The sequence below is a fragment of the Panthera pardus genome, unplaced genomic scaffold, assembly GCF_024362965.1.
Source record: "Panthera pardus isolate Hobbes unplaced genomic scaffold, ASM2436296v1 HiC_scaffold_21, whole genome shotgun sequence".
In the NCBI taxonomy this organism is placed as follows: Eukaryota; Metazoa; Chordata; class Mammalia; order Carnivora; family Felidae; genus Panthera; species Panthera pardus.
In genome coordinates this window covers 43,253,301-43,277,877 of record NW_026526777.1, presented here as the reverse complement: position 1 = coordinate 43,277,877, position 24,577 = coordinate 43,253,301, and the positions used below count along the sequence as shown (strand labels likewise).

Below are 24,577 nucleotides of genomic sequence, written 5' to 3'. Positions count from 1 at the left end.
CTCACATAGTTCTCCAGGAACTCTCTTAAGGCAGTCCAGTGTTTTCCGAAGGTTATAAAGGTGGAATCTAGAAGGAATACTGGGGTGTGGACTCACAAATGTTGGTTGTCCTTATGTCAGTGTTGTCACTGTCATCATTATCATCTATCAGCCAGGGGACTATGGCTGTAAGTTGTAAGCACAGTATATCATTCCTGCAATAGATTCAGGTTTCTAGTTGTGGGCCAATCCCTCCCTTGCTGACCAACCTTGGACAAGTCTTCCCACTTCTCAGAGACTCATTTTCTCCAAATGAAAGCTGAAAGTATTCTAGTTCTGGTGCTCTGTGAGTTTATGGTGCAGCCTGAGTGGAGGCATTAGCCCACCTGGGAGTCAGGGCTCTGGGTTTGGCAAATGTACAGGAGGCCCTTCATCAGGGCCTTGCATTTCAAAAAAGAGACTTGCATTTCAAAAAAGCAGTGGTGGAAGAAGTCATGATGTGTTCTGGGGGAGAGGGAAGAGGAATCACCATGGAGAGTACTTCTCACTCTTCTTAGCCATCCCTGGCACTCCAAGACCACCAAAGGAATGCCTATTGCTCAGTATGTGTATGGTGATATTTATCAGCCATCCTTTCTTCCACTTTTTTCTTGATTTCTGAGATACATTCTGGAATGTTCAGGATTTAGAAAGAAGGTAAAACTATGATATGAAACAGAGGGCTTGTTCATGCTAGATTTAAATAATTCATGCCCAAACATGGCTCTGAGAGGCAAGAATTTTGTATATGGAGTGCACATCAAAGTTTTATAAGAGTTGAATATTACATTTTTTAGTGTAATCTAACAATTACTACTTATTGAATGCTTGCTTGCTGTGTAAAAGCATTGCCTTCAATCCCCTCAACAATCCTACCAAATAGGGGCCATTATCTCCACTCCTTAGTTGGCGAAATGAGTCTCAAAGAGATAAGTAACTTGTCCAGGCTCACAGAGCAAGGGAATTATGGAATTGAATTTCCAAAGTTTTTGCTTACTATTACTGAAAAGAATCTATTCAAAGTCCCCCACACCCACCCCCAAAGCCAGGCTTACAGACAAAACTCACAGGTGTTTGTACTTGGCTCTGTTTGTTTTTCTAGGTCATGGTGCCCTCCATTCTCAGGAAGTAGACCCCACCTACAAAATATTCTTCTCTAGCCAGACCACAACCCACATCCCACACAAGTCCCAGACGAAGCCCCTCAAAAAGCCTGCCACCTCCTGCTCTCCCTAAGAGTTGACCCCTTTCCCACAAGCCCACCATGGGTGCAGCTGAAACCCTCTCACATCCTTCAAAACCTTTAAAAGGCCCAGCCCAACAGAAGCTCAGTGCTGACATCTGTCCTGATGTGTGGCCCCTCTCCCTTGGAGAGTAAATAAACTCTGTCCTGCTTATTGTTCTACTCTTTGTGCAATTCTTTGCTGCCCACATCACCAGCCACCCTGCTGTGTTTTGAAAAGTGTAGGTCATGTGGTGCCACTGAGGGAGGCTCAGTGGGTTCAGCGTCTGACTCTTGATTTCAGCTTAGGTCTCAGGTCATGATCCCAGGATCTTGGGATTTAGCCCTGCGTCAGGCTCCTTGCTAAGCATGGAGACTGCTGAAGTTTCTCTCTCTTTCTCTCTCTCTTCCTCTCTTCCCCCTCCCCTACTCTCTCTCTCTAAAAAAAGTGTAGGTCATGAATCAACACCATGTCAAAAAATTGTCATCACCAGGTTTTACAAAACTAAATAGAACAAAATATTCTAATATAGTATATTAGAGTATATCATCTTATATAATAAGGGTAAGTATTGCTTTGAGAAAGTATTTTCCACATATATGCACGCACATATATGCAAGTATATGTTCCCTGAAGTCAAATGTATTTATTGCGGATCGAAGTTTGAGAAATACTGCAGAATCCTGATGGCCTCAGCATAGATAATTAAAGCAGTTTGTTCAACTTTGATATTAATGGCTAACATTATTGGACTTTTACTATTGCCAACCATTGTGGTAGTAGCTTTCATAGATGACATTGGGTCATCTTCACAACAAACCTATTACTATTAGTCCCATTTTAAAGACAAGAAAACGGGATAAAGAGAGGTTAAATATATTGCTAAAGTTTACAGTCACTAGCAGAGTTAGGATATAACCCAGACCTCTGAGACAGTGGAGACTTGGGCTCCTAACCACTCCTCTTCACTGCCTGAGTGGGCTGCTGTGTTATGTTAGGAGAGGGGAGTAGCTATTAAAAATATATTCACAGAATATCTTGGACATGACTCTGAAGGAGGTGTGGTAAGGTGGAACATGCTTATCAGACGTAAAAAAAAATGAGGTATTTTATAACTGAGGTGATGCTTTGCTGACTCGCCAAACTTGAGTGCTCTGGGTCCCTTCAGGGTTAGTAGAGGCCAGTCAGTCAGTAAGGTCCTGGCTCTGCCACTTACTGTGTGACCTTGGGAAAGTCACTTATCTTCTCTGTGCCTCAGTTACTCAGTATTTACCTCACAGGTTATTTGAATATCAAATGGGGTAATCTTTGCATTGCACAGTACTGATGTACAGGGAATAATCACTAAATGTTAAATATTAATATTTTGAAGTTGTCTATATGTTAGGGCAAAAAAAAAAAATTATGATGACTGCCCTTACCTGCTTGAAGCACCGGAGACTTTAGTTCTACCTGGAGAGACCCGCCTTGTCTCAGGTCCTCAGTAGCTATCTTTTGCCACTGCAGAGAATCCATTTTCTCCATGTTAGCCAGACCCTGGCTTAGCTCCAGGGATTCCTCACACCTCTTATAAAGAAGAATGTTCTCTTCTTTGCTAATAGATCCTTTTTTATGCCATTTGTCTCTGATGAACTTGGTCTGAGTCTAAGAGAAGGGAATGGGGGCAGATAGCATTTGCTATAGGAACTAGACCAGAAGCAAGATTTGTAATAGCCCAGTCCTCCTGTGCCTCCTTGTCAGGTAAACTTATGCTGATTGCTTTCATTTTGTTAAGAACCATTGCTCCTTTACACGGCAGCCCCTACCCTCTTCTAATGAAACCCATTTATACAAGGGAGAAATTCTATACGAATGTGACTTGTTCAAAGTCAGCTATTGCACTTGAGTCTTTTTCCTTGGGAGACCATGTCAACTCCCAGCTGCCTCTGGGAGAAATAAAAGTTTCCTTTACTTCGACAAGTAAGGCTTTTAAGAGATAAGTGGTTCTTTTTTCTTCCTAGAACCTCTTGATTCCTCCCCAACTCAAAGTCCCTCCTACTGTAAAAATGAGAAACCAGTAGTCCTCTTCATCCAGGAATTCATCATACCAGGGACTGAGCATCTGAAATCCAAACAGGACAACAACATGATGAGGTGATGCACAGCTTGCTGCATCTCTCATGTGAGTGTTCATGTGGGAGAAGAGCAGGCTACAGATTCTGGATTCTCTAATATGGAGATATAATCTAACAGTGAACATTAGCCATGACCAACCAGGAGGCAACCTTTATCTCTCTGAATATGGCAGCTTGTGCAGTCTTTCTCTGAATCTCAAAAAATGGTACTTGATATTTACTTAAGAAAAGATATAATTTGGATGGGCAAGATGGTGGAACAGCTTGGATGCTTTTTTTTGCATCTCTTATCCATGAAATACAGCCAGATCAACACTAAACCATCCTATACACCTAGAAAACATACTTGAGGATTAACACAATAATCTGCACAAACCTGAACCCCAGAACTCAGCAGGTACGTGGCATGGAGAGGTGAACTGGGAAAGAGAGAAGCCACAGAGGGCAGGGAGCTGTTTTTGCTTGTGGAGAGAGGATGAAGATGGGGGAAGGGAGTACAGGAAAAGCACCCCCCACCCCACGCCAAAAGCAGCTGAAGAGAAAGTGGAAAAGTGGAAACAGCTACAGGGACTGAACAAAAAAGGGAGAAAGGAGGAAGGAGAGGGTTTAAATTCCATTAAGACTCTATAAACAGGGGGAGAGCAGAGTCTGAAACTCCACAGCTCTATACCTGGCAGTGCTCTGGAGGGAAGGGTGAATCCCCAGGAGCAAAAAGCAAGGTCCAAGGAGTCCTTGGGCCAAATGGGGAGAGGCGGTTCCCCTGCTGGGAGGACATTTGGTAGAGGCTCTGCGGCCACCCCAAAAGGAAAGATCCCAGTGGACCCTGGAGAACAGCCACGTTCCATGGTGCTGAAACAAGGACATTAAGGGTGAAGCCTGGTGCCAGATGTGTGTTGTAATTTACCATATCTCTGAACTGCTGCTGCTACATGATCACATGAACTTTTTCTGGGGTGGCTCGCACCTAGCCACAGTCTCTGGGCATTGGCAGCAGCATGGTCTCATGAACATTCCTGGGGGTAGGCGGGCACCCAGCCACTGCTCAGTGAGACCCTCCCCCAGAAGGTCTGAGTGGGTCAAAGCCTCAGTCCCACAGAAGTGATGGGTTGGGAAACACAGCCACATCTGAGATAAAACTCAGGAGGGAGGGGTCACCTGGCAACCTGATGGCTTGGTCACGGACAGTGTAAAAGCAGGAGTGGATGGAAGCCAGAGACAAAGGACAGGTGTGCGATTGCTGATCAAGGAGAACAGAGTCCCGATACTAGAGACTGGGTAACTGGGTGACACCATTTTCACCCCTCCCATGAATGCACATACACACCTACAAGTGCCACAGCAATCCAACCAGTAAGCTAAGCAGCGCCATCTAGTGGAGAATGGAGATGTTACACTAAGCCCTGCCCAACTGGACCAACCTCACTATTCAGGAACACCACAAGTTTCTCTGCCTGCTTAGTTTATGGACTATAAAGTGCTTTGTACTTTGACTTCTAGGGGAAACTGATGTAATTTGAATTGTATTTCAGTCTGTTTGCTGGTCTGTCTATTCAATTTTTTTCTTTTTCTTTTCCTTTATTATTCTTGAATATGGAAAAAGAAAAAAATATTTTTATTTTCAATTTTTATTAAAAATATTTTTCTTGGAGCGCCTGGGTGGCTCAGTCGGTTAAGCAGCCGACTTTGGCTGAGGTCATGATCTCGCGGTCCGTGAGTTCGAGCCCCGCGTCAGGCTCTGTGCTGACAGCTCAGAGCCTGGAGCCTGTTTCGGATTCTGTGTCTCCCTCTCTCTGACCCTCCCCTGCTCATGCTCTGTCTCTCCCTGTCTCAAAAATAAAACGTAAAAGGGGCGCCTGGGTGGCGCAGTCGGTTAAGCGTCCGACTTCAGCCAGGTCACGATCTCACGGTCCGTGAGTTCGAGCCCCGCGTCGGGCTCTGAGCTGACGGCTCGGAGCCTGGAGCCTGTTTCCGATTCTGTGTCTCCCTCTCTCTCTGCCCCTCCCCCGTTCATGCTCTGTCTCTCTCTGTCCCAAAAATAAATCAAAAACGTTGAAAAAAAAAATTAAAAAAAATAAAAATAAAAATAAAACGTAAAAAAAAAATAAATAAATAAAAATAGTTTTCTTTAATTTTTTTCTGCTATATATTTTTTTGTAAATTTTTCAAATTATATTTTACTTCCACAATTTCATTTTATTCTATTTCATTGTATTCATTTTTTCAAATTTTCAAATGTTGTCCCTTTTTCTTCATTTCTTTTTTTTTCAAATTTTCAAACGTTGCCTTTTTTCTTTTTTTTCTTTCTTTTTCTCATTTCTTTTTTTTTCTTTTTCTTTATCTTTTCTAATTTTTCCCTTTTTTCTCATCTCTATCAAACTCCTTTTAACAACCAGACCAAAACACACCTAGGATAGCATCGTTTATTTGATTTTTTGTGTGTTGTTTTTAATATTTTAATTTTAATTTTTTAACTTATTATTTCCTTTTCTTCCTTCAAAATGATGAAATGAAGGAATTCACCCCAAAAGAAAAAGCAGGAAGAAATGACAGCCAGGGACTTAATCAACACAGATACAAGCAAGATGTCTGAACCAGAATTTAGAATCACGATAATAAGAATATTAGCTGGGTTTTAAAACAGATTAGAATCTCTTTCTGTGAGATAAAAGAAGTAAAAGCTAGTCAGGATGAAGTACAAAATGCTATAACTGAGCTGCAATCTCGAATGGATGCCATGGCATCATTGGATGTGGATGTGGCAGGGCAGCGAATCAGCAATATAAAGGACAAATTTATGGAGAATAATGAAGCAGAAAAAAAAGGGAGACTCAGGCAAAAAAGCACGATTTAAGAATTAGATAAATCAGTGACTCATTAAAAAGGAACAACATCAGAATCATAGGGATCCCAGGAGATGAAGAGAGAGAAAAAGGGGTGGAAGGGTTATGTGAGCAAATCACAGTGGAAACTTTCCTAACCTGGGGAAAGACACAGACATCAAAATCCAGGAAGCACAGAGGACACCCATTAGATTAAAACAAACAAAAAAAAAACCTGACCATCAACAAGGCATATCATAGTCAAATTCACAAAATACTCAAGCAAGGAAAGATTCGTGAAAGCAGCAAGGGAAAAAAGTCCTTAACCTACAAGGGAAGACAGATTAGGTTTGCAGCAGACCTATCCACAGAAACCTGGCAGGTCAGAAAGGAGTGGCAGGATATATTCAATGTGCTGAATGAGAAAAATATGCAGCCAAGAATTCTTTATCCATCAAGGCTGTCATTCAAAATAGGAGAGATTTAAATTTTCCCAAACAAAAATGAAAGGAGTTTGTGACCACTAAACCAGCCCTGCAAGAAACTTTAAGGGGGACTCTCTGAAGGGAGAAAAGATGAAAAAACAAAACAAAGCAAAACAAACAAAAAAAAGCAACAAAGACTAGAAAGGACCAGAGAACACCACCAGAAACTCCAACTCTACAGGCAACATATGGCAATAAACTCATATCTTTCAGTACCCATTCTAAACGTCAGTGGACTAAGTGCTCCAATCAAAAGACATAGGGTAACAGAATAGATAAGAAAACAAGATCCATCTATATGCTGTTTACAAGAGACCCACTTTAGAACTAAAGACACCTTCAGATTGAAAGTAAGGGCATGGAGAACCATCTATCATGCTAATGGTCAACAAAAGAAAGCCAAAGTATCCATACTTATACAATCTAGACCTTAAAATAAAGACTGTAACAAGAGATGAAGAAGGGCATTACATCATAATTTTAGACGAAGACCTAACCATTGTAAACATTTATGGTCCAAATGTGAGAGCACCCAAATATATAAATCAATTAATCACAAACATAAAGAAACTCATTGATAATAATACCATAATAGTAGACTTCAACACCCCACTTACCACAATGGACAGATCATCTAAACAGAAAATCAAGAAGGAAACAATGTTTTGAATGACACACTGGACCATATGGACTTGACAGATATATTAAGAACATTTCATCCTAGAGCAGCAGAATACACATTCTTCTCCAGTGCACATGGAACGTTCTCCAGAATAGATTACATACTGGGACACAGATCAGCCCTCAACAGGTACAAAAAATATTGGGATCATACCATGCATATCTTCAGACCACAATGCTATGAAACTTGAAATCAACCACAAGAAAAAATGTGGAAACATAACAAATACTTGGAGAGTAAAGACCATCCTACTAAACAATGAATGGGCTAACCAAGAAGTTAAAGAGGAAATCAAAAAGTACATGGAAGCCAATGAAAATGATAACACCACAGCCCAAAACTTCTGGAACGCAGCAAAGGCAGCCATAAGAGGGAAATATATAGCAATCCAAGACTTCATAAAGAAGGAAGAAAGGTCTCAGATACACAACCTAAACTTATATCTTACAGAGCTGGAAAAAGAACAGCAAATAAAACTCAAAACCAGCAGAAGACAGGAAATAATAAAGATTAGAGCAGAAACCAATGCTATCGAAACCAAAACAAACAAACAAACAAACAAACAAAAAACCAGTAGAACAGATCAATGAAACCAAAAGCTGGTTCTTTGAAAGAATTAACAAAATTGATAAACCCCTAGCCAGTTTGATCAAAAAGAAAAAGGAAAGGACCCAAATAAATAAAATCAAGAATGAAAGAGAAGATCGCTTCTAGGCCTTTTGGCTAAGATCAATGAAAGAGGAGAAATCACAACCAAAACAGCAGAAATAAAAACAATAACAGAATATTATAAGCAATTATGTGCCAATAAAATGGGCAATGTGGAAGAAATGGACAAATTCCTAGAAACATATAAACTACCAAAACTGAAACAGGAAGAAATAGAAAATATGAACGGACCAATAACCAGTAAAGAAATCGAATTTGTAATCAAACATTTCCCAAAAAGCAAGAGTCCAGGGCCAGATGGCTTTCTGGGGGAATTCTACCAACATTTAAAAAAGAGTTAACACCTACTCTCTCGAAGCTGTTCCAAAAAATACAAATGGAAGGAAAACTTCCAAACTCTATGAAGCCAGCATTATTACCTTGATTCCAAAACCAGACAAAGACCTCACTAAAAAAGGGGAGCTATAGACCAGTTTTCCTGATGAACATGGATGCAAAAATCGTCAACAAGATATTAGCCAACCAGATCCAACAATTCCTTAAAAAAATTATTCACCACGACCAAGTGGGATTTATACCTGGGATGCAAGGCTGGTTCAATATTCGCAAAACAATCAATGTGAGACATCACATCAATAAAAGAAAGGACAAGAACCACATGATCCTCTCAATAGATATAGAGAAAGCATTTGACAAAATACAGCATCCTTTCTTGATAAAAACCCTTAAGAAAGTAGGGATAGAAGGATCATACCTCAAGATCATAAAAGCCATGTATGAAAGACCCAACACTAATATCATCCTCAATGGGGAAAAAATGAGAGTTTTCACCCTAAGGTCAGGAACAAGACGGGGATGTTCAATCTCACCACTGTTATTCAACATAGTATTGGAAGTCTTAGCCTCAGCAATCAGACAACACAAAGAAATAAAAGGCATCCAAATTGGCCAGGAGGAGGTCAACCTTTCACTCTTCACAGATGACATGATGCTCTATATGGAAAACCCACAAGATTCCACCAAAAAACTGCTAGAACTGATCCATGAATTCAGCAAAGTTGCAGGATATAAAATCAATGCACAGAAATAGGTTGCATTCCCATACACCAATAATGAAGCAACAGAAAGAGAATTCAGGCAATGGATCGCATTTACAATTGCACCAAAAACCATAAAATTCCTAGGAATAAATCTAACCAAAGACGTGAAAAATATATACACTGAAAACTATGGAAAGCTTATGAAACAAATTGAAGAAGACACACAAAAAATGGAAAACTATTCCATGCTCCTGGATAGGAAGAACAAATATTGTTAAAATGTTAATATTACCCAAAGCAATCTACATAGTCAATGCAATCTCTATCAAAATAACAGCAGCATTCTTCACAGAACTAGAACAAACAATCCTAAAATTTGTATGGAATCAGAAGAGACCCCAAACAGCCAAAGCAATCTTGAAAAATAAAAAGAAAACCAAAGCTGGAGATAAAACCAAAGCTGGAGATCCCAGACTTCAAGCTGTATTACAAAGCTGTAATCATCAAGACAGTATGGTACTGGCACAAAAACAGACACTCAGATCAATGGAACAGAATAGAGAGCCCAGAAATGGACCCACAAACGTATGGCCAACTAATTTTTGACAAAGCAGGAAAGAATATCCAATGGAATAAAGACAGTCTGTTCAGCAAGTGGTGCTGGGAAAATTGGACAGTGACATGCAGAAAAATGAATCTGGACCACTTTCTTATACACAAAAGTAAAGTCAAAATGGATGACAGACCTAAATGTAATACAGGAAGTCATCAAAATCCTCGAGGAGAAAGTAGGCAAAAACCTCTTTGACCTTGGCCACAGCAACTTTTTACCCAACACATCTCCAGAGGCAAGGGAAACAAAAGCAAAAATGAACTATTGGGACCTCATCAAAATAAAAAGCTTCTGCACAGTGAAGGAAACAATTAGAAAAACTAAAGGCAACCAACAGAATGGGAGAAGATATTTGCAAATGACATATCAGATAAAAGGTTAGTATACACAATCTATAAAGAACTTATCAAACTCAATACCCAAAAAACAAACAATCCAGTGAAGACATGGGCAAAAGACATGAATAGACACTTCACCAGAGAAGACATCCAGATGGCCAACCGACACATGAAAAAATGCTCAACATCACTCATCATCAGGGAAATACAAATCAAAATCACAATGAGATACCACCTCACACCTGTCAGAATGGCTAACATTAACAAATCAGGCCACAACAGATGTTGGCAAGGATGCGGAGAAAGAGGATCTCTTTTGCACTGCTGGTGGGAATGCAAAATGGTCCGACCACTCTGGAAAACAGTATGGAGGTTCCACAAAAAATTAAAAATAGAACTACCCTACGACCCAGCAATTGCACTACTAGTTATTTATCCAAGGGATACAGGTGTGCTGTTTTGAAGGGGCACATGCACCCCAATGTTTATAGCAGCACTATCAGCAATAGCCAAAGTATGGAAAGAGCCTAAATGTCCATCGATGAATGAATGGATGCGGAAGATGTGGTATACATGTATATACATGAGGAGTTTAAGATACAAAACAGATGAACATAAGAAAGGGAAGCAAAATTAATATAAAAACAGGGAGGGGGGAAAAACATAAGAGACTCTTAAATATGTAGAATAAACAGAGGGTTGCTGGAGGGGTTGTGGGAGGGGGGATGGACTAAATGGGTAATGGGCATTAATGAATCTACTCCGGAAATCATTGTTGTACTATATGCTAACTAACTTGGATGTAAATTAAAAAATAAATTAATTTAAAAATTTTTTAAAAACTGGAAAAAAAGAAATCTTCACATTTCCTTGTTCTTTTCTAAATAAATTACCATCTCATCTGATTCTCAAATGGTCCTGAGAACAAAACATCTTCTTTTGAAGTGTCTTCTCCTCATATTTCCCATTTGAAGACCCTACCCACCTGTGCAGAATATTTCATTAAATTAAAAGAAACAAACAAAAAACAGTAACAACAAAAAACCTATAAGTCAGTGTTCAACTAGGTTTATTTGGCTGTACTCTCACCTTCATTCATTAATTTATGTGACAAATAGTTTCTGAGGGTCTCCTATCTGTCAAGCATTGTGAAAATGACTGAGAATATACAGATCAATATGCTACAAGCATTGTTCCCAAGGAGCTCATCTTCTAGCATGATGAATAGCATAGGATAGCATGCTACAATATAGGTGTGAACAAAGTTCTCTGGGAGCAGAGAGGCAGGAACATTTTTTTTTTGTTTTCTTTTGAGTCCAGGAAATCCAGAAAGATTTCATAAAGGCAAAGAAACTTAAAAAGGAATTTGCATTTTGCAGGATAAGTAGGAACTTACCATAGGGAAGTTGAGTAAAGGGCATTCCAGGCAGTTGGAAGAACTTAAGCAAAGGCACAGAGATTGGAAAGGACATGTTTGAAAATGGTAAGTACTCCAGCATCACTAAGCTGTAGCATCCTTCGAAGAGTACAGGGGTGGGGCAGTGGCAAAGGATAAGGCAGAGAAGATTGGATGGGACTACCCACTCGAATGCCTTAAGCAGTCTAGGCATTATTTTGCAGGGAATGGGTCACCAATAATAATTTTTAAATGATGTAATATTGTCTTTACAAACTGCTCCAGTCATGCTGCCAAAAGGTGAGTCTAAGAATACAAGTTTTAGTAATTTCATCAGATCTCCTGGGTTCCTGGGAAACAGGAGTGAAGTATATTCCTGAGAAAATTATGCTCTGTGATTGAATACTAGCAATACATAATGTAATATGAGGTGACTGACCAATGGATAAGCTCTAAATATATATGTTAAATATGAATAATAAACATGTGTGAAATGAGTACCCTATTAAAATCCCTTCCATCTTAAAAGATTTATGACTCTAAAAACTGGTGAATAAGTGATCTAATTGGTATCTTAGCAAACAATGTTTAATAGGGCACTTTCCATTAGAAGAAATAGTCTGATGTGCAGCAAAAAAATAGGAAAAAGTAAAAACATACTAAAACAATAATTAAACCTATAATTACCTTTTAAAATTTGTCCTACTATATATTTTTTCTATATATATTTTTGTTAGAATATATTAGGGTTTCCTTTAGAATTCAGTTTGTTCATCACTTGGTAAACTCTCCTGTCCCATCCTAAAAGCAGTACATAAAGGGACCAATAGTACATATTTCCCAGTGTCTGTAGAACTCCTTACTCCCGTCATCTTCAGCACATGCTCGCAATCCTCTCCTCTCTGGTTAAAGCAAAGGCAATTTTTAAGCTTATGCTCTGTCTTCCAAGTTCACATCCACTTCTCTACCTATGTCCTTTTATAGTATAGTATCCTTTTTTTTTTCTTTTTAAATTTTTTTTAACGTTTATTTATTTTTGAGACAGAGAGAGACAGAGCATGAATGCGGGAGGGTCAGAGAGAGGGAGACACAGAATCTGAAACAGGCTCCAGGCTCTGAGCTGTCAGCACAGAGCCCGATGCGGGGCTTGAACTCACGGACCGCGAGATCATGACCTGAGCTGAAGTCAGCCGCTTAACCGACTGAGCCACCCAGGCGCCCCTAGTATAGTATCCTTAATGTATCTATAAACTTATTAAATCCACAAATGCAATTACAAAATATGGTTTTTTTCCCAGTTTTCATTTTATATATGAGGACAAAGAGACCTAGGGATATTGAAGGATTTAGACTTGGAGTTTGTTCAATACCACATAGCCAAACAGTGACAGACCCAGGACTCTAAAAACCTTTCCTAGACTGTGTCTCCACATCAGTGAGTCAGAAGTCAGGAAATGGACATATCAGTGGGCATGCTATCAGCACTTCACAAAGGTTGATTGGATAATTGGAGGATGGTTGAAGAGCTGGATGAAAATCAGAATTCTCATAGAAACTAGTTGTCTCCAACTAGAAAAGATAGTCCTGGACAAAAGAGGGGCCATTGTCAACTGGAACTTATTGGTTCAACAGATGTCTGTGGAGCATGAATGCTATCAACACTATCAAGCACTGGATACAATACCCTAAGGTACTCTTCTAGATGCTGGGAAGACAGTACTAGTGAAACAGATAAAAATTTCTGCCCTCATAGGGAGAAAGAAAATAAGCAAAATAAGTTTATGTATATAATATATGCATACATGTACGTTTTAAGGATTATATGTGTATTATGCAGACACTCATACAATGATGTATGTATGTATGTATGTAAGATGGATGGATCTAGGTAATAGTAAGTGCTAAGGAGAAAAGTATAATGGGAATGGGGTGAAATTTTATATGAAGTGGGTAAGGAAGGCCTCACTGAGATGACTTGAGCAAACAGCTGAAGGAGTGGGGGCTCATCTGCGTGAACATCTGCACATTATACACAGTGGGAGCACCACCATTGAGCTGACAGTGTGTCTGGAATGCCGGAGTGATGAGCACAGAAGCAGTGGAAGATGAAGCTAGAGAGGGGAGGTAGAGGAGAGATTATGTAGGCCTTGTCATTTTGGCAAGGACTTTGGATTTTACTGAAGACAGAAAGCCATCTGTTTTCAAGGTCCTCACTCACTTCCTTTTACTTATTTTCAGTTAAATTACACAATTTATGTTTCTGCAGATTCACCATGGCCAGTTGAAATGAGCCTGCTTAGGACCAAGGACAGATCCATAGGCATCGGTTAGGAGGCCACTGTAGTAATCCAGGTGACACTGGATGTGACGTGGGCAAGCGTGGTTGTAACACAGAAGGGGAGGAATGACAGATTCTAGATATATTTTTAAGATTGAGCCAACAGGATTCACCAATAGACTACACGTGGGTATGAGACAGAAAGGTAAGTCATGGGTGATATCAAGATTTTTTAAAGGATTTTTGGCTTGTTCTTGGGAACTTGCATAGCTTTTTCCTAAGAGATCAACCAACTCTTCAATATGTGAAGAGTGATGTGAGTAATTATATCATTAACTTAACCAGCATAGATGACCAGATAGGAATTTTGTTCAGTCAGACATAATCTTCCAGATACTAAACCATTTCTGTCAGGTAAGGCCTACCTTGCAGATCTCCCTCTGGGCTCTGGGAATCCAGGGGTTTACATCCCCAGAAGGCAGCATCTCCTTCAGGCCTTCAATGGTTTGGGATTTTAGTGGTAGGCATGGACCAATCTGTTCATTCAGGTAGAGTTCACAAATTCTGTTGCCCAGCATGTGCTGAAAGACAGTATTCCCAGTCTTCCTGTTACTTAACAGGACACTGAGGAAATGGTGCAGGTCCTGCCAGAGGTCCAGGAGTTGGATCTCCACTTTCAAATTCTGCTTTTTCAGGTAGTGCCGGAAGGGACGCCCTGCACAGTCATCAGCACACAAGGCCCAGTGGGTGTACCCTAAGGAAATGCTTTGTTTGATGACTTTCTTGATTGTCATCTGGGGGCAGTGATTGATGCTAGGGGTGACAGTCCTCATGTGTGTAGAGAACGTTGTCTCAAAGAGGCCCTCCATGTGGAGGTGGCTCTTGGATTTCTTCTTCATGTTAGACTTCCCGGCACAGAGAATATCCTTTTCCTGGGAACTGATTATTCTCTCCTTTGAAGACGTCACTTTCAAGGAGGGCATTTGTGTATATTTGTATTTGTATGTGTCCTTAACTTGAGAACACATCTCCTGGAGGGGCGTAATGTTGGTTTCTGGTTTGGTATCTATTTCCAGAGTAGAGCCATGGTCTGTCAACTGCCACATCCTCCTCTTGGTCGTCTTGCTTGAGTACCGCTTCTGGGGATAGTGGCACTTCTTGATGCTCATGTTTACAGGGAGTTCTCCTATGTGAGTACAGCAAACACTGCATAGGCGAGTCTCATATTCCTGCAGCAGACCTTGGCATGATTCCACTTTGGCCATAATCGTCCTGGCATGGGTGTAAAAGTTGGGGAGCCAATAGCTCTGAAGTTTGAACAGAGCCACTTTCTGCATGTGGCTCAAAATCTCCCTCCTGGTGGTTGATTGGTTGGGATGCCAGATGGATAGGTTCAGAAGGGACTCTGGAAATAATAGAAAGACACAAAGGATGAAAATGATCTAGTGGTAGTGATGATAATGATGTTGGGAGAGGTTTTTTGAAGTTTTCCAAATGTTGTTATGTATAGCATTTCATTTGTTCTTCATGCAACCCTGGTGTATGGACAGGACAAATACATAGTAAACACATTTTAGGGATTTTCTCAGGGAATGGTGACCCCTTTTTCTGATTACCTTCCCTTTCTCCCACATAAATAATACAGTTTATGGGATTCATTGAATTATTTTTTGGACAATTGGATGTTACAGTAAAGAAAAGCAAAATGAACAAGAAAATATGTTTAAGAATAGGAGGCATGTATCTATGAGTGGGATTTTTCAGAGTCAGATCTACTTGGAGGAAAGGGTTTAGACTGGATAATTTGAAGGAGTCATTACTAGCTCTGATTTTAATGTAATAAATTCTCAGTGATCTCTATCAATAGAGGAGTGTGACCAATCTCAAAACACAAATCTCTGGAACATATTTATATTTGGGTCAGGAATGTCTCCTTAATTAATAAATAAATCATTTTTGATGAATCTGATGTTCTAGAGTAGAGGCTGGCAAACCTGTAAACCTCAGCTTTGTGAGTTATATGCAGTCTCTGCTGTACAGTCTTCTTCTTTAGTCCTTTAAAAATACTAAAACATTCTTAGTCCACAGGCTATATGCACTGTGTTTTGCCTGTGAGCTCTAGTTTGTTCTAGGGAATCTCAGTTTTTAAAAAAGAGGTGCCATGCCATCTCAGAAGATGCAGGAGCTGTTTAATTACGCTGTCCCAATTCGTCTTCACTCCTTCTAGCCAACCTACACTGGTGAGTAATATCTCAGCAAGAAGCACATACCAGCCTAAGGACAACTGGACTCTTGCAACCCTTCCCTATTAAGGGTTCCCATGACATCCCTGATACACAGAAAATGGAGAGGGTAGATGCCTACAAAATGATTGATTTTTTTGGTTACATCCCCCAGTGATTTCACTTCAGATATGCTTTATAATTCTTACTGATGTTCATGTTGCAGAGAGTCACTACTCTTGAGCCCTCCTGTAAATGGGTAGCCTTCAGCACAAGGAGGAGGGACAGATAGTGGTCTCTCATTTCCAGGTCCATCTCATCTATGCTCAAGATCTTCTCAGCAAGGATCCAGAAATCCACCAGCTCTTCACCTACAGATTAGACAGGGCAAGCACAGCGCTGCACCCCGATGTTGCCCCTTCTGTGGTTACATCTGGGTGTAGCAGCTAATACCACTCCCCACCACCAGCTTGCTCTATTGCCTCAAATAGTACCATTAGTCACTTCTTTGGTTTCAGGCATCATCCCTAGTGATGTCGTAATGTGGGGGCAGATGGAGGCATGGGGAGAAGGGACTTAATGGATAGGGACCTTGTGTGACTTTTGTCGTTGTGAGGAAAACTGTTACTTTAGAGAAAACTGAAAGACTGTGAGAATGGATCATGAGACACTTGAATTTATCCGAAACATGAAGATGAGAAGAAAAAAGAACATTTCCCATATCATGGACCCAGAAAAACCAGAAGAAGGAATAATAGAACCCAAAGATGCCAAAGACTACATTCCCTGTGTCACAACTTTGCCAGGGTTAAAGTCTGAGTGACATACTAAAAGATAGCCTGCCTAGTTCTTCCCTACCTGCGCCCTGGAAATCCAGGATTTCACCCTTAAACTAGGGCTTGTCCTTGGATGAAAATTAATGCTGCTGAACTGGAGTGTCAGCTAGTGCTGGCTGCTCACCTCCCAGTAGTCATCAACCACTGGACTCAACAGAACAGAAAGCAGTGCATGTGAACACTTCTGCTATAGGGATTTGTTTATTTATGTGTTCCTTGTGTGTTTCCCCACCATTGTGATAGCTTTATGAAGTGGAGATTTATGGCTCTTATTCACAGTGGCTTCCACACAGTGGTGCTCAACATTGTTAAGTGAATAGATAGATGAATGGATGGATGAATGAACAAAATAAAAGGACTCTGTTTACTTTTGCCCTAACCTACACTGTGGACCTATTTTCAAAGACTTTTACACAAACTACAGTATAAAACACTTATTTCCCATATGCATACATTATTGTCAATAAGTGCTCTGGGGCATCCTGGAAGCTGTTATGAACTTGCAAGGACTCCAGAAACAACCCCAAGAACCTACCTGTACTGCCTTTGAGGTAGGTACAGAAGCGCCACATCCCTCTGACCCCACCAATGCACTTCTGGAGTAGCCACTGGTCTGCTTTTTTCCATCTCAACATCTTGGCTGCCAGGAAAAGTCCATGGTAAGAAAGAGAGAATGAGCTCTTCTCCCAGCCCCTCTCTCAGCCTTGCACACAGCTAGACCCCCATTCACTCAGGGTGAGTGAGGAAAAATGGTGGCCATTTAGACGAGTTGGGGTAGGAGTATGCAGTACTTCTGAAGGCAGGAAATAGACCCTGTAGTGACACACATCATATGAGGGACCCACAAGCAGAGTATAATCCATAGATCAAAGGCACCACCCAAGGCTCTTTGCCTTCTATAATCCCCACCTGACAGTGATTTTGCCAATCCAATTTTCCCAATATATATATTGAAGAAAGGAGATGAATATATTGGGTATTTTGTTACATTTTACTCAATGTAAGTCTCCTGAATCTCAACTTTCCCCAGGTGGAACACAGTTTCCTTTGGCTAGTTGAATTGAGAGTCAAATTATTGATTCAACCCTAGATGGCAATTTTATTAATTAATTCTCTTAACAAATATATATTATTAATATATTTGTTAAATGTCTACTACTTAGTATCATTCTAGATGTTTGGGATACATTAGCAAACAGGAAATCCTTGCCCACAAGGAGCTTACATTCTGGTGAAGTAGACAGATAGTAAACAATAAGCATAATAAGTACATTATCTAGTAAGGTTGAAGGTTATAAGCACTACAGGAAAAAATGAAAAGGTAAAAGAGAGTAAAGGGGGTTGGGAGTGTTAGGACAAGAGTTGAATGAGTGGCATTAGGGTCATCAGGGTAGCCTCTTCTGAGGAGGTGAGATTTGCACAGAGATTTGAAGAGGTGAGAGAGGGAGCCAATGTGGGTATATTGACAAAGCACCCCAGGCAGAGTAAATAGCCAGTGCAAGGCCTTGAAATGAGTATGTGTCAAGGCAGGATTTTTGAGGAACTGCAAGCAAGCCAAGTGTAACTGAAATGGAGTAAGCAATGGAGGGAATAGGAGGAGATCAGGTCCTAAAAGTAATGGACCCACATCTTGAGGATCCTGAAGACCTAGAGATATAGGGGCATTAGATCTCACACTGAGATGGGAGTCATTGGTGGGGGTAGGGAGCAGCCAATAGAGGAGTTACATGATCTGAATTAAGTTTTAAAAGGCTCTCTCCAGGTGCCTAGGTGGCTCAGCCAGTTAAGCTTCCAACACTTGGTTTCAACCCAGGTCATGATCTCACAGTTCATGAGTTTGAGCCCCGCTTTGGGTTCTGCACTGACAGAGCGGGCCCTGCTTGGGACCCTTTCTCCCTCCTCTCTGCCCCTCCCCTGCTCACACTCTCTCTCAAAAAAATTTTGTTTTGTTTTGTTTTGTTTTAAAGGCTCTCTCTGGCTGCTGTGAGCAGGAGAACAAGAGCAGAAACAAGGAGACTAATTAAGAGATGATTTCAGTAGCCAGGTGAGAAATTGTGGTGGCTTAGACCAGGTGGTACTAATGAAGGTGGTGAGCTATGTTTGATTCTGAATATATTTTAGGCAGTTTTTCCATGTTCTGTGTCCACCAGTAACTCTCTCACTTCTGGCTGCAGTGAGACAAATAGCACATACAACCTATCTGACTCCTGCTTATTGCTCTAGGTACCAATTTTTTCAGCCTAAGCTTTCACCTACTGCTGCATTACAAGCTGGGCCACTCTCACATCTAAGTCTACAAAGGTGGCCAGTATTTGTAAATTACTATAGGACTGACAGGAACAGGACCATTATACAGCCCGGCTTCCCATATTTCTCCACACACACACCCTTATGCTTACCTCCTTCTGGGGACTTAATGAAACTGATGAGCTCTTGACAGAGAATGTAATGGAAACACAAGTTGGTTTTACAGAAGAAAGGTAACCGGTATTTTTCCAACCAGGTCAATAATCCTTTGTACTTTGCAATCTAGAGTGCAAACAAAATGGGAACAGAAAAGAGAAATGGAACTGAAATGCTAAGAAATGCAGCTTAGCAAGAGGCAATAAAAACTTCACACCTGCAGTACCTGGCCCACAGGGGAGGTGTGCTGATTAAAAATAGTATCTAAGAGGAGTGAAGCCTTGAGCCAAGGCTCCCAAAGGAGTGAATGAATTGGTAGGAGAGAAAAGGCTTGGTCTTTCATCAAAAATGTTTCCTTACTCCTGGGTCAAATTGTTTAAGAAAACATCTAAGTCTTGCTAGGTAGAAGAGAAGCAGAAGAAATTTTGGTCTGTGGTGTCAAGTCAACTCTATTCAATTTGCTTCTTTGTAAGCACACTTAAAATTTCTTACAAGTTCCTTACCCATATCAAATGTAAAACATGTACAAAAACACACAAAGGGGTGTATGTGTGGCTCAGTCAGTTGAGCATCTGACTCTTGATTTTGGCTCAGGTCATGATCTCACAGTGAGTTCAAGCCCCACATCAGGCTCTGTGCTGACAGCATGGAGCCTGCTTGGGATTCTCTCTCTCTCTCTCTCTCTCTCTCTCTCTCTCTCTCTCTCTCTGCTCTCCCCCCGCCCCATGCTCTCTCTCTCTCAAAAATAAACAAATATTTTTAAAAAACCATACACAAAGACTCACATCACACTTAACATCATTTAGAGTATAGGTTGAATCACTGAGGGATTGAGCCACCAGAGAAGGGAAAACATAAAATTTTTCTTTTTGCCTGTACCTTCCACTCCTCTTTACCCATTTTTCCCATCCCCCCCCATCCACTTCCCATGTGGCAACCACCAGTTTGTTTTCTGTATTTATGGGTCTTTTTCTGCTTTTATTTGTTCATTTGTTTTGTTTTTTAGATTCCACACATAAGTGAAATCATATAGTATTTGCTTTCCTTTAATTTATTTCACTTAGTATAATACCCTCTAGTCCCATCCATGTTGTTGCAAATGGCAAGACAAGATCTCATTCTTTTTTATGGCTGAGTAATATTCCAGTGTGTTTATGTGTGTCACACCTTCTTTATCCATTCATCTATTGATGATACTTATGGTGCTTCCATATTTTGGATATTGTAAATAATGCATAAACATAGGGGTGTCTATATCTTTTCAAATTAGTGTTTTCACTTCCTTTGGGTAAATACCCAGTCATGGAATTACTGGATTTTATGTAGCTCTATTTTTAATTTTTTGAAGAATCTCTATACTGTTTTCCATAGTGGTTACAGCAATTTACATTCTCACCAACAGTGTATGAGGGTTCCCTTTTCTCCACATCCTCACCAACACTTGTTATTTCTTGTCATTCTGACAGGTCTAAGGTGGTGTCTCATTGTGGTTTGATTTGCATTTTATTTATGATTCATGATATTGAACATCTTTTCATGTGTCTGTTGGCTATCTGTACATCTTTATTGGAAAAAATGTCCAATCAAGTCTTTGCCCATTTTTAATTGGATTTTTTTTTTTTTGGTGTTGAGTTATATAGTTCTTTATATCTTTTTATATTAACCTTTTATTATAGATATCATTTGCAAATATCTTTTCCCTTTCACTGGGTTTCCTTTATGTTTTCCCAATGGTTCCCTTTGCTGTGCAAAAGGTTTTTACTTTGGGGGCACCTGGGTAGCTCAGTTGGTTGAGCGTCCAAATTTGGCTCAGATCAGGATCTCATGGTTCGTGGGTTTGTGCCCCGCATGGGGCTCTGGGCTGATGGCTCAGAGTCTGGAGCCTGCTTTGGATTCGGTGTCTCCCTCTCTCTCTCTCTACCCCTCCCCTGCTCATGCTCTGTCTCTCTCAAAAATAAATAGACATTATAAAAAAATTTTTTTAAAGGTTTTTACTTTGGGGTAGTTCCAATAGTTAATTGTTCCTTTTGCTTCCCTTGCCTGAGGAGACATATACATAAATATGTTGCTAAGGCTGATGTGAAAGAGAATACTGATTATGCTTGCTTTCAGGATTTTTATGGTTTCAGGTCTTACACTTAGGTTTTTAATCCATTTTGAGCTGATTTTTGTGTATGGTGTAAGAAAGCGGTTTCATTCTTTTGCATGTAGCTGTTCTATTTTCTCAACATTATTTATTGAAGAGACTATCTTTTCCCCCACTGTATATTCTTCCCTGCTTTGTTATGGATTAATTTACCATATAAGTGTGGGTTTATTTCTGGGCTCTATCTTCTATGGATAGACCTATAGATCTATCCTATGTGTCTATTTTTGTGTCAGTATCATACTTTTTTTGATTATTATAGCTTTATATTTTAAAATATAGAATTGTGATATCTTCAGTTTTGTTCTTTTTTCTCAAGATTGCTTTGGCTTTCTGGAGTCTCCTGTTGTTCCATACACATTTTAGGATTATTTCTATAGTTCTGTGAAAAATACTATTGGTATTTTGCAACACAGATTGCACTGAATCTGTAGATTGCTTAGGGTAGTATGGACCTTTCATCAATATTAATTTTTCCAATCCATGAACATGACATGTCTTTCCATTTGTGTCATCTTCAATTTCTTTCATCAGTGTTTTATAGTTTTCAGAGTATAGGTCTTTGACCTCCTTCCTAGGTATCTTATCCTTTTTGGTGCAATTGTAAATACAATTGTTTTCTTAATTTCTCTTTCTGCTATTTCATTATTAGTGTACAGAAGCACAACAGATTTATGTTTATTAATTTTGTATCCTAAAACTTTACAGAATCTATTTATTACTTCTAACATTTTTTTAAATATAATTTATTGTCAAATTGGCTAACATACAGTGTGTTAAGAGTGCTCTTGGTTTTTAGGGTAGATTCCGTGGTTCATTGCTTACCTACAACACCTAGCGCTCATCTTAACAAGTGCCTTCCTCAATGCCCATCGCCCATTTTCCCCTCTCCCCCACACCCCCATCCACCCTCAGATTGTACTTTGTATTTAAGAGTCTCTTATGGTTTGCCTCCCTCTCTACCTGCTTATAACGATTTCCCCCCTTCCTTTCCCCCATGGTCTTCTGTTAAGTTTCTCAAGTTCCACATATGAGTGAAAACATATAACATCTTTCTCTAGCTGACTTATTTCATTTTTTGGGGGGAGTCTTTAGGGCTTCATATGTATTATGTCACGTGCAAATAGTGCCAGTTTTACTTCTTCATCAATTTAAATACCTTTTATTTGTTTTTTATCTGATTGCTGTGGTTGGAACTTCCAGTACTGTTATATAAAAGTGGTGAGAGTGGACACTCTTGTCTTGTTCCTTATCTTAGAGGAAAAGCTCCCAAGATTTCACTATTGAGTATGATGTTAGCTGTGGTTTTGTCATATATGGCCTTTGTTATGGTGAGGTATGTTCCTTTTGTTTATTATTAAAATTTTTTTAACTTTTTATTTATTTTTGAGACAGAGAGAGACAGAGCATGAACAGGGGAGGGTCAGAGAGAGGGAGACACAGAATCTGAAACAGGTTCCAGGCTCTGAGCTGTCAGCACAGAGCCCGACACAGGGCTTGAACTCACAGACTGCGAGATCATAACCTGAGCCGAAGTCGGCTGCTTAACCAACTGAGCCACTCAGGCGTCCCTGAGGTATGTTCCTTTTAAACCAACTCTATTGAGGGTTTTTATCATGAATGATATTGAATTTTGTCAAATGCTTTTTCTGCATCTATTAAGATTGTCATATGATTTTAGCCTTCATTTTGTTAATGTGGTGTATCATGTTGATCAATTTGCAAACACTGAATCATCCTTGTATCCATAAAATAAATCCCATTTGTCACAGTAAATGATCCTTTTAATGCATTTCTGATTTCAGTTTGCTAATATTTTGTTGAGAATTTTTGTACCTATGTTCCTCAGAGATATTGACCTGTACTTCCCCCTTTTTGTAGTGTTTTTGTCTAGTTTTGGTATCAAGGTAATGCTGGCCTTGTAGAAACAAAGGTATTTGGAAACTTTCCTTCCTCTTCTATTTCTTAGAATAATTTCAGGAGAATAGGTATTAACTCTTCTTTAAATGCTTAGTAGAATTCGCCTGTGAACCCATTTGGTTCTGGACTTTTGTTTGTTGAAAGTTTTTTGATTGCCAATTCAATTTCTTTACTAGTAATTGTTCTATTCAGATTTTCTATTTATTCCTGATTCAGTTTGGGAAATTATATGCTTCTATAAATTTATCCATTTCTTTTAGTTTGTCCAATTTTTTGGCATATAATTTTTCATAGTAACCTCTTATAACTTCTGTAGTGTTGGTGGTTATTTCTTCTTTTTCAAGAAAATAAGGATTTTACATTTCAGGGTTTTTCTAGGGAAATCAAATATAAGACTCAGAGTGGAGTGTCTTTCTCAGCTCTTCAGGCCTCAGAGAAAAATAAAATCTGTTGTGAGTGTAGCTTAGAGTGATCTTTCTGATCCCACATGCCACTGGTAGAGCATGCATAAGTCTAAGGTCTACACAGTAGGAAAGGAGAACAAGAAGGAGGAAAAGGAGAAGAGAAAGACAATGGACAAGGAAGACAGTTATAAAGAGAAAAAAAAGATTGGGAGAAAGACATGTTTCTGAAGGAGAATGGTAGGATAGTCTTTAGGAATTGCATAGTGGTACCTTATCTTTATAACTTATAATGCAAATAATCACTAAGTGGACCATGCACTGCCACTTCCTACCCCACACCTGTGGCAGGCATTGCCAATCAATTCTCAGACTCTTTCTTGCTTATGTATGGCCCCAGAATTCTTCTAAATGGTGTTCCAAGCATTTCCTACCCAATAATCACAGTGTACATGAAAAATGGTATCATTTGCTGGCCATGGACTAGAAGATAGAGAAGAGAATTCACCAACAATTGTCTGTCCAAGTGGTAAAAACACAAAAAGGAGAAAGGTCTATGCTGGCTTGATGCTGTTTGTCCTACTCACCTGCTTTATAGTTTCTTCCAGAGTCACCCTCTGGGCCTCCTTTCCCTTTTACCTCTCCATCTCTCATGCCACACTTCAAATTTAGCTCCCTCTCCCCCTATCCCAAACCCTCTGCCATTCAAGAATCTTACCACGTCATAAGGTATTTCTGGCCACAAGCTCCACTGTGAATTTTCAACAGCATAAAATGGTGTCTGACCAAAGACCTGCAAAAGAAAGCTAGGAAATGCCAGAGGGGTAGAACTTCTCTTCATAAATATGTCCCAGTCCAACTGCAGCTCAGGGGAAGGGGGTTCCATTGATTTCCTATTCTAAGAGACATTAATTCATAAATTAATTCCACTAAATCAACGTGCCTTGCAGAAAAACACCTAAAATAGACTAAAC

General features: G+C 39.8%; 1 protein-coding gene across 3 annotated transcripts in view; it reads right to left on the bottom strand.

The window, feature by feature from the left end:
• Positions 1-24,577, bottom strand: part of RGSL1 (regulator of G protein signaling like 1) — a 115,938-nt gene that overhangs the window by 84,707 nt on the left and 6,654 nt on the right. For 2 of the 3 annotated variants that reach the window (XM_019427718.2, XM_019427708.2), the window contains exons 3-9: positions 24,322-24,396; positions 19,133-19,262; positions 17,269-17,373; positions 16,107-16,268; positions 14,101-15,080; positions 3,280-3,342; positions 2,663-2,885 (exon numbers count right to left, since the gene is read on the bottom strand). In XM_019427718.2, coding sequence (XP_019283263.1) covers positions 2,663-2,885; positions 3,280-3,342; positions 14,101-15,080; positions 16,107-16,268; positions 17,269-17,373; positions 19,133-19,262; positions 24,322-24,396 — 1,738 coding nt within the window. The remainder of the gene's footprint in view (positions 1-2,662; positions 2,886-3,279; positions 3,343-14,100; positions 15,081-16,106; positions 16,269-17,268; positions 17,374-19,132; positions 19,263-24,321; positions 24,397-24,577) is intronic. The other variant, XM_053909175.1, reaches the window with a different exon arrangement.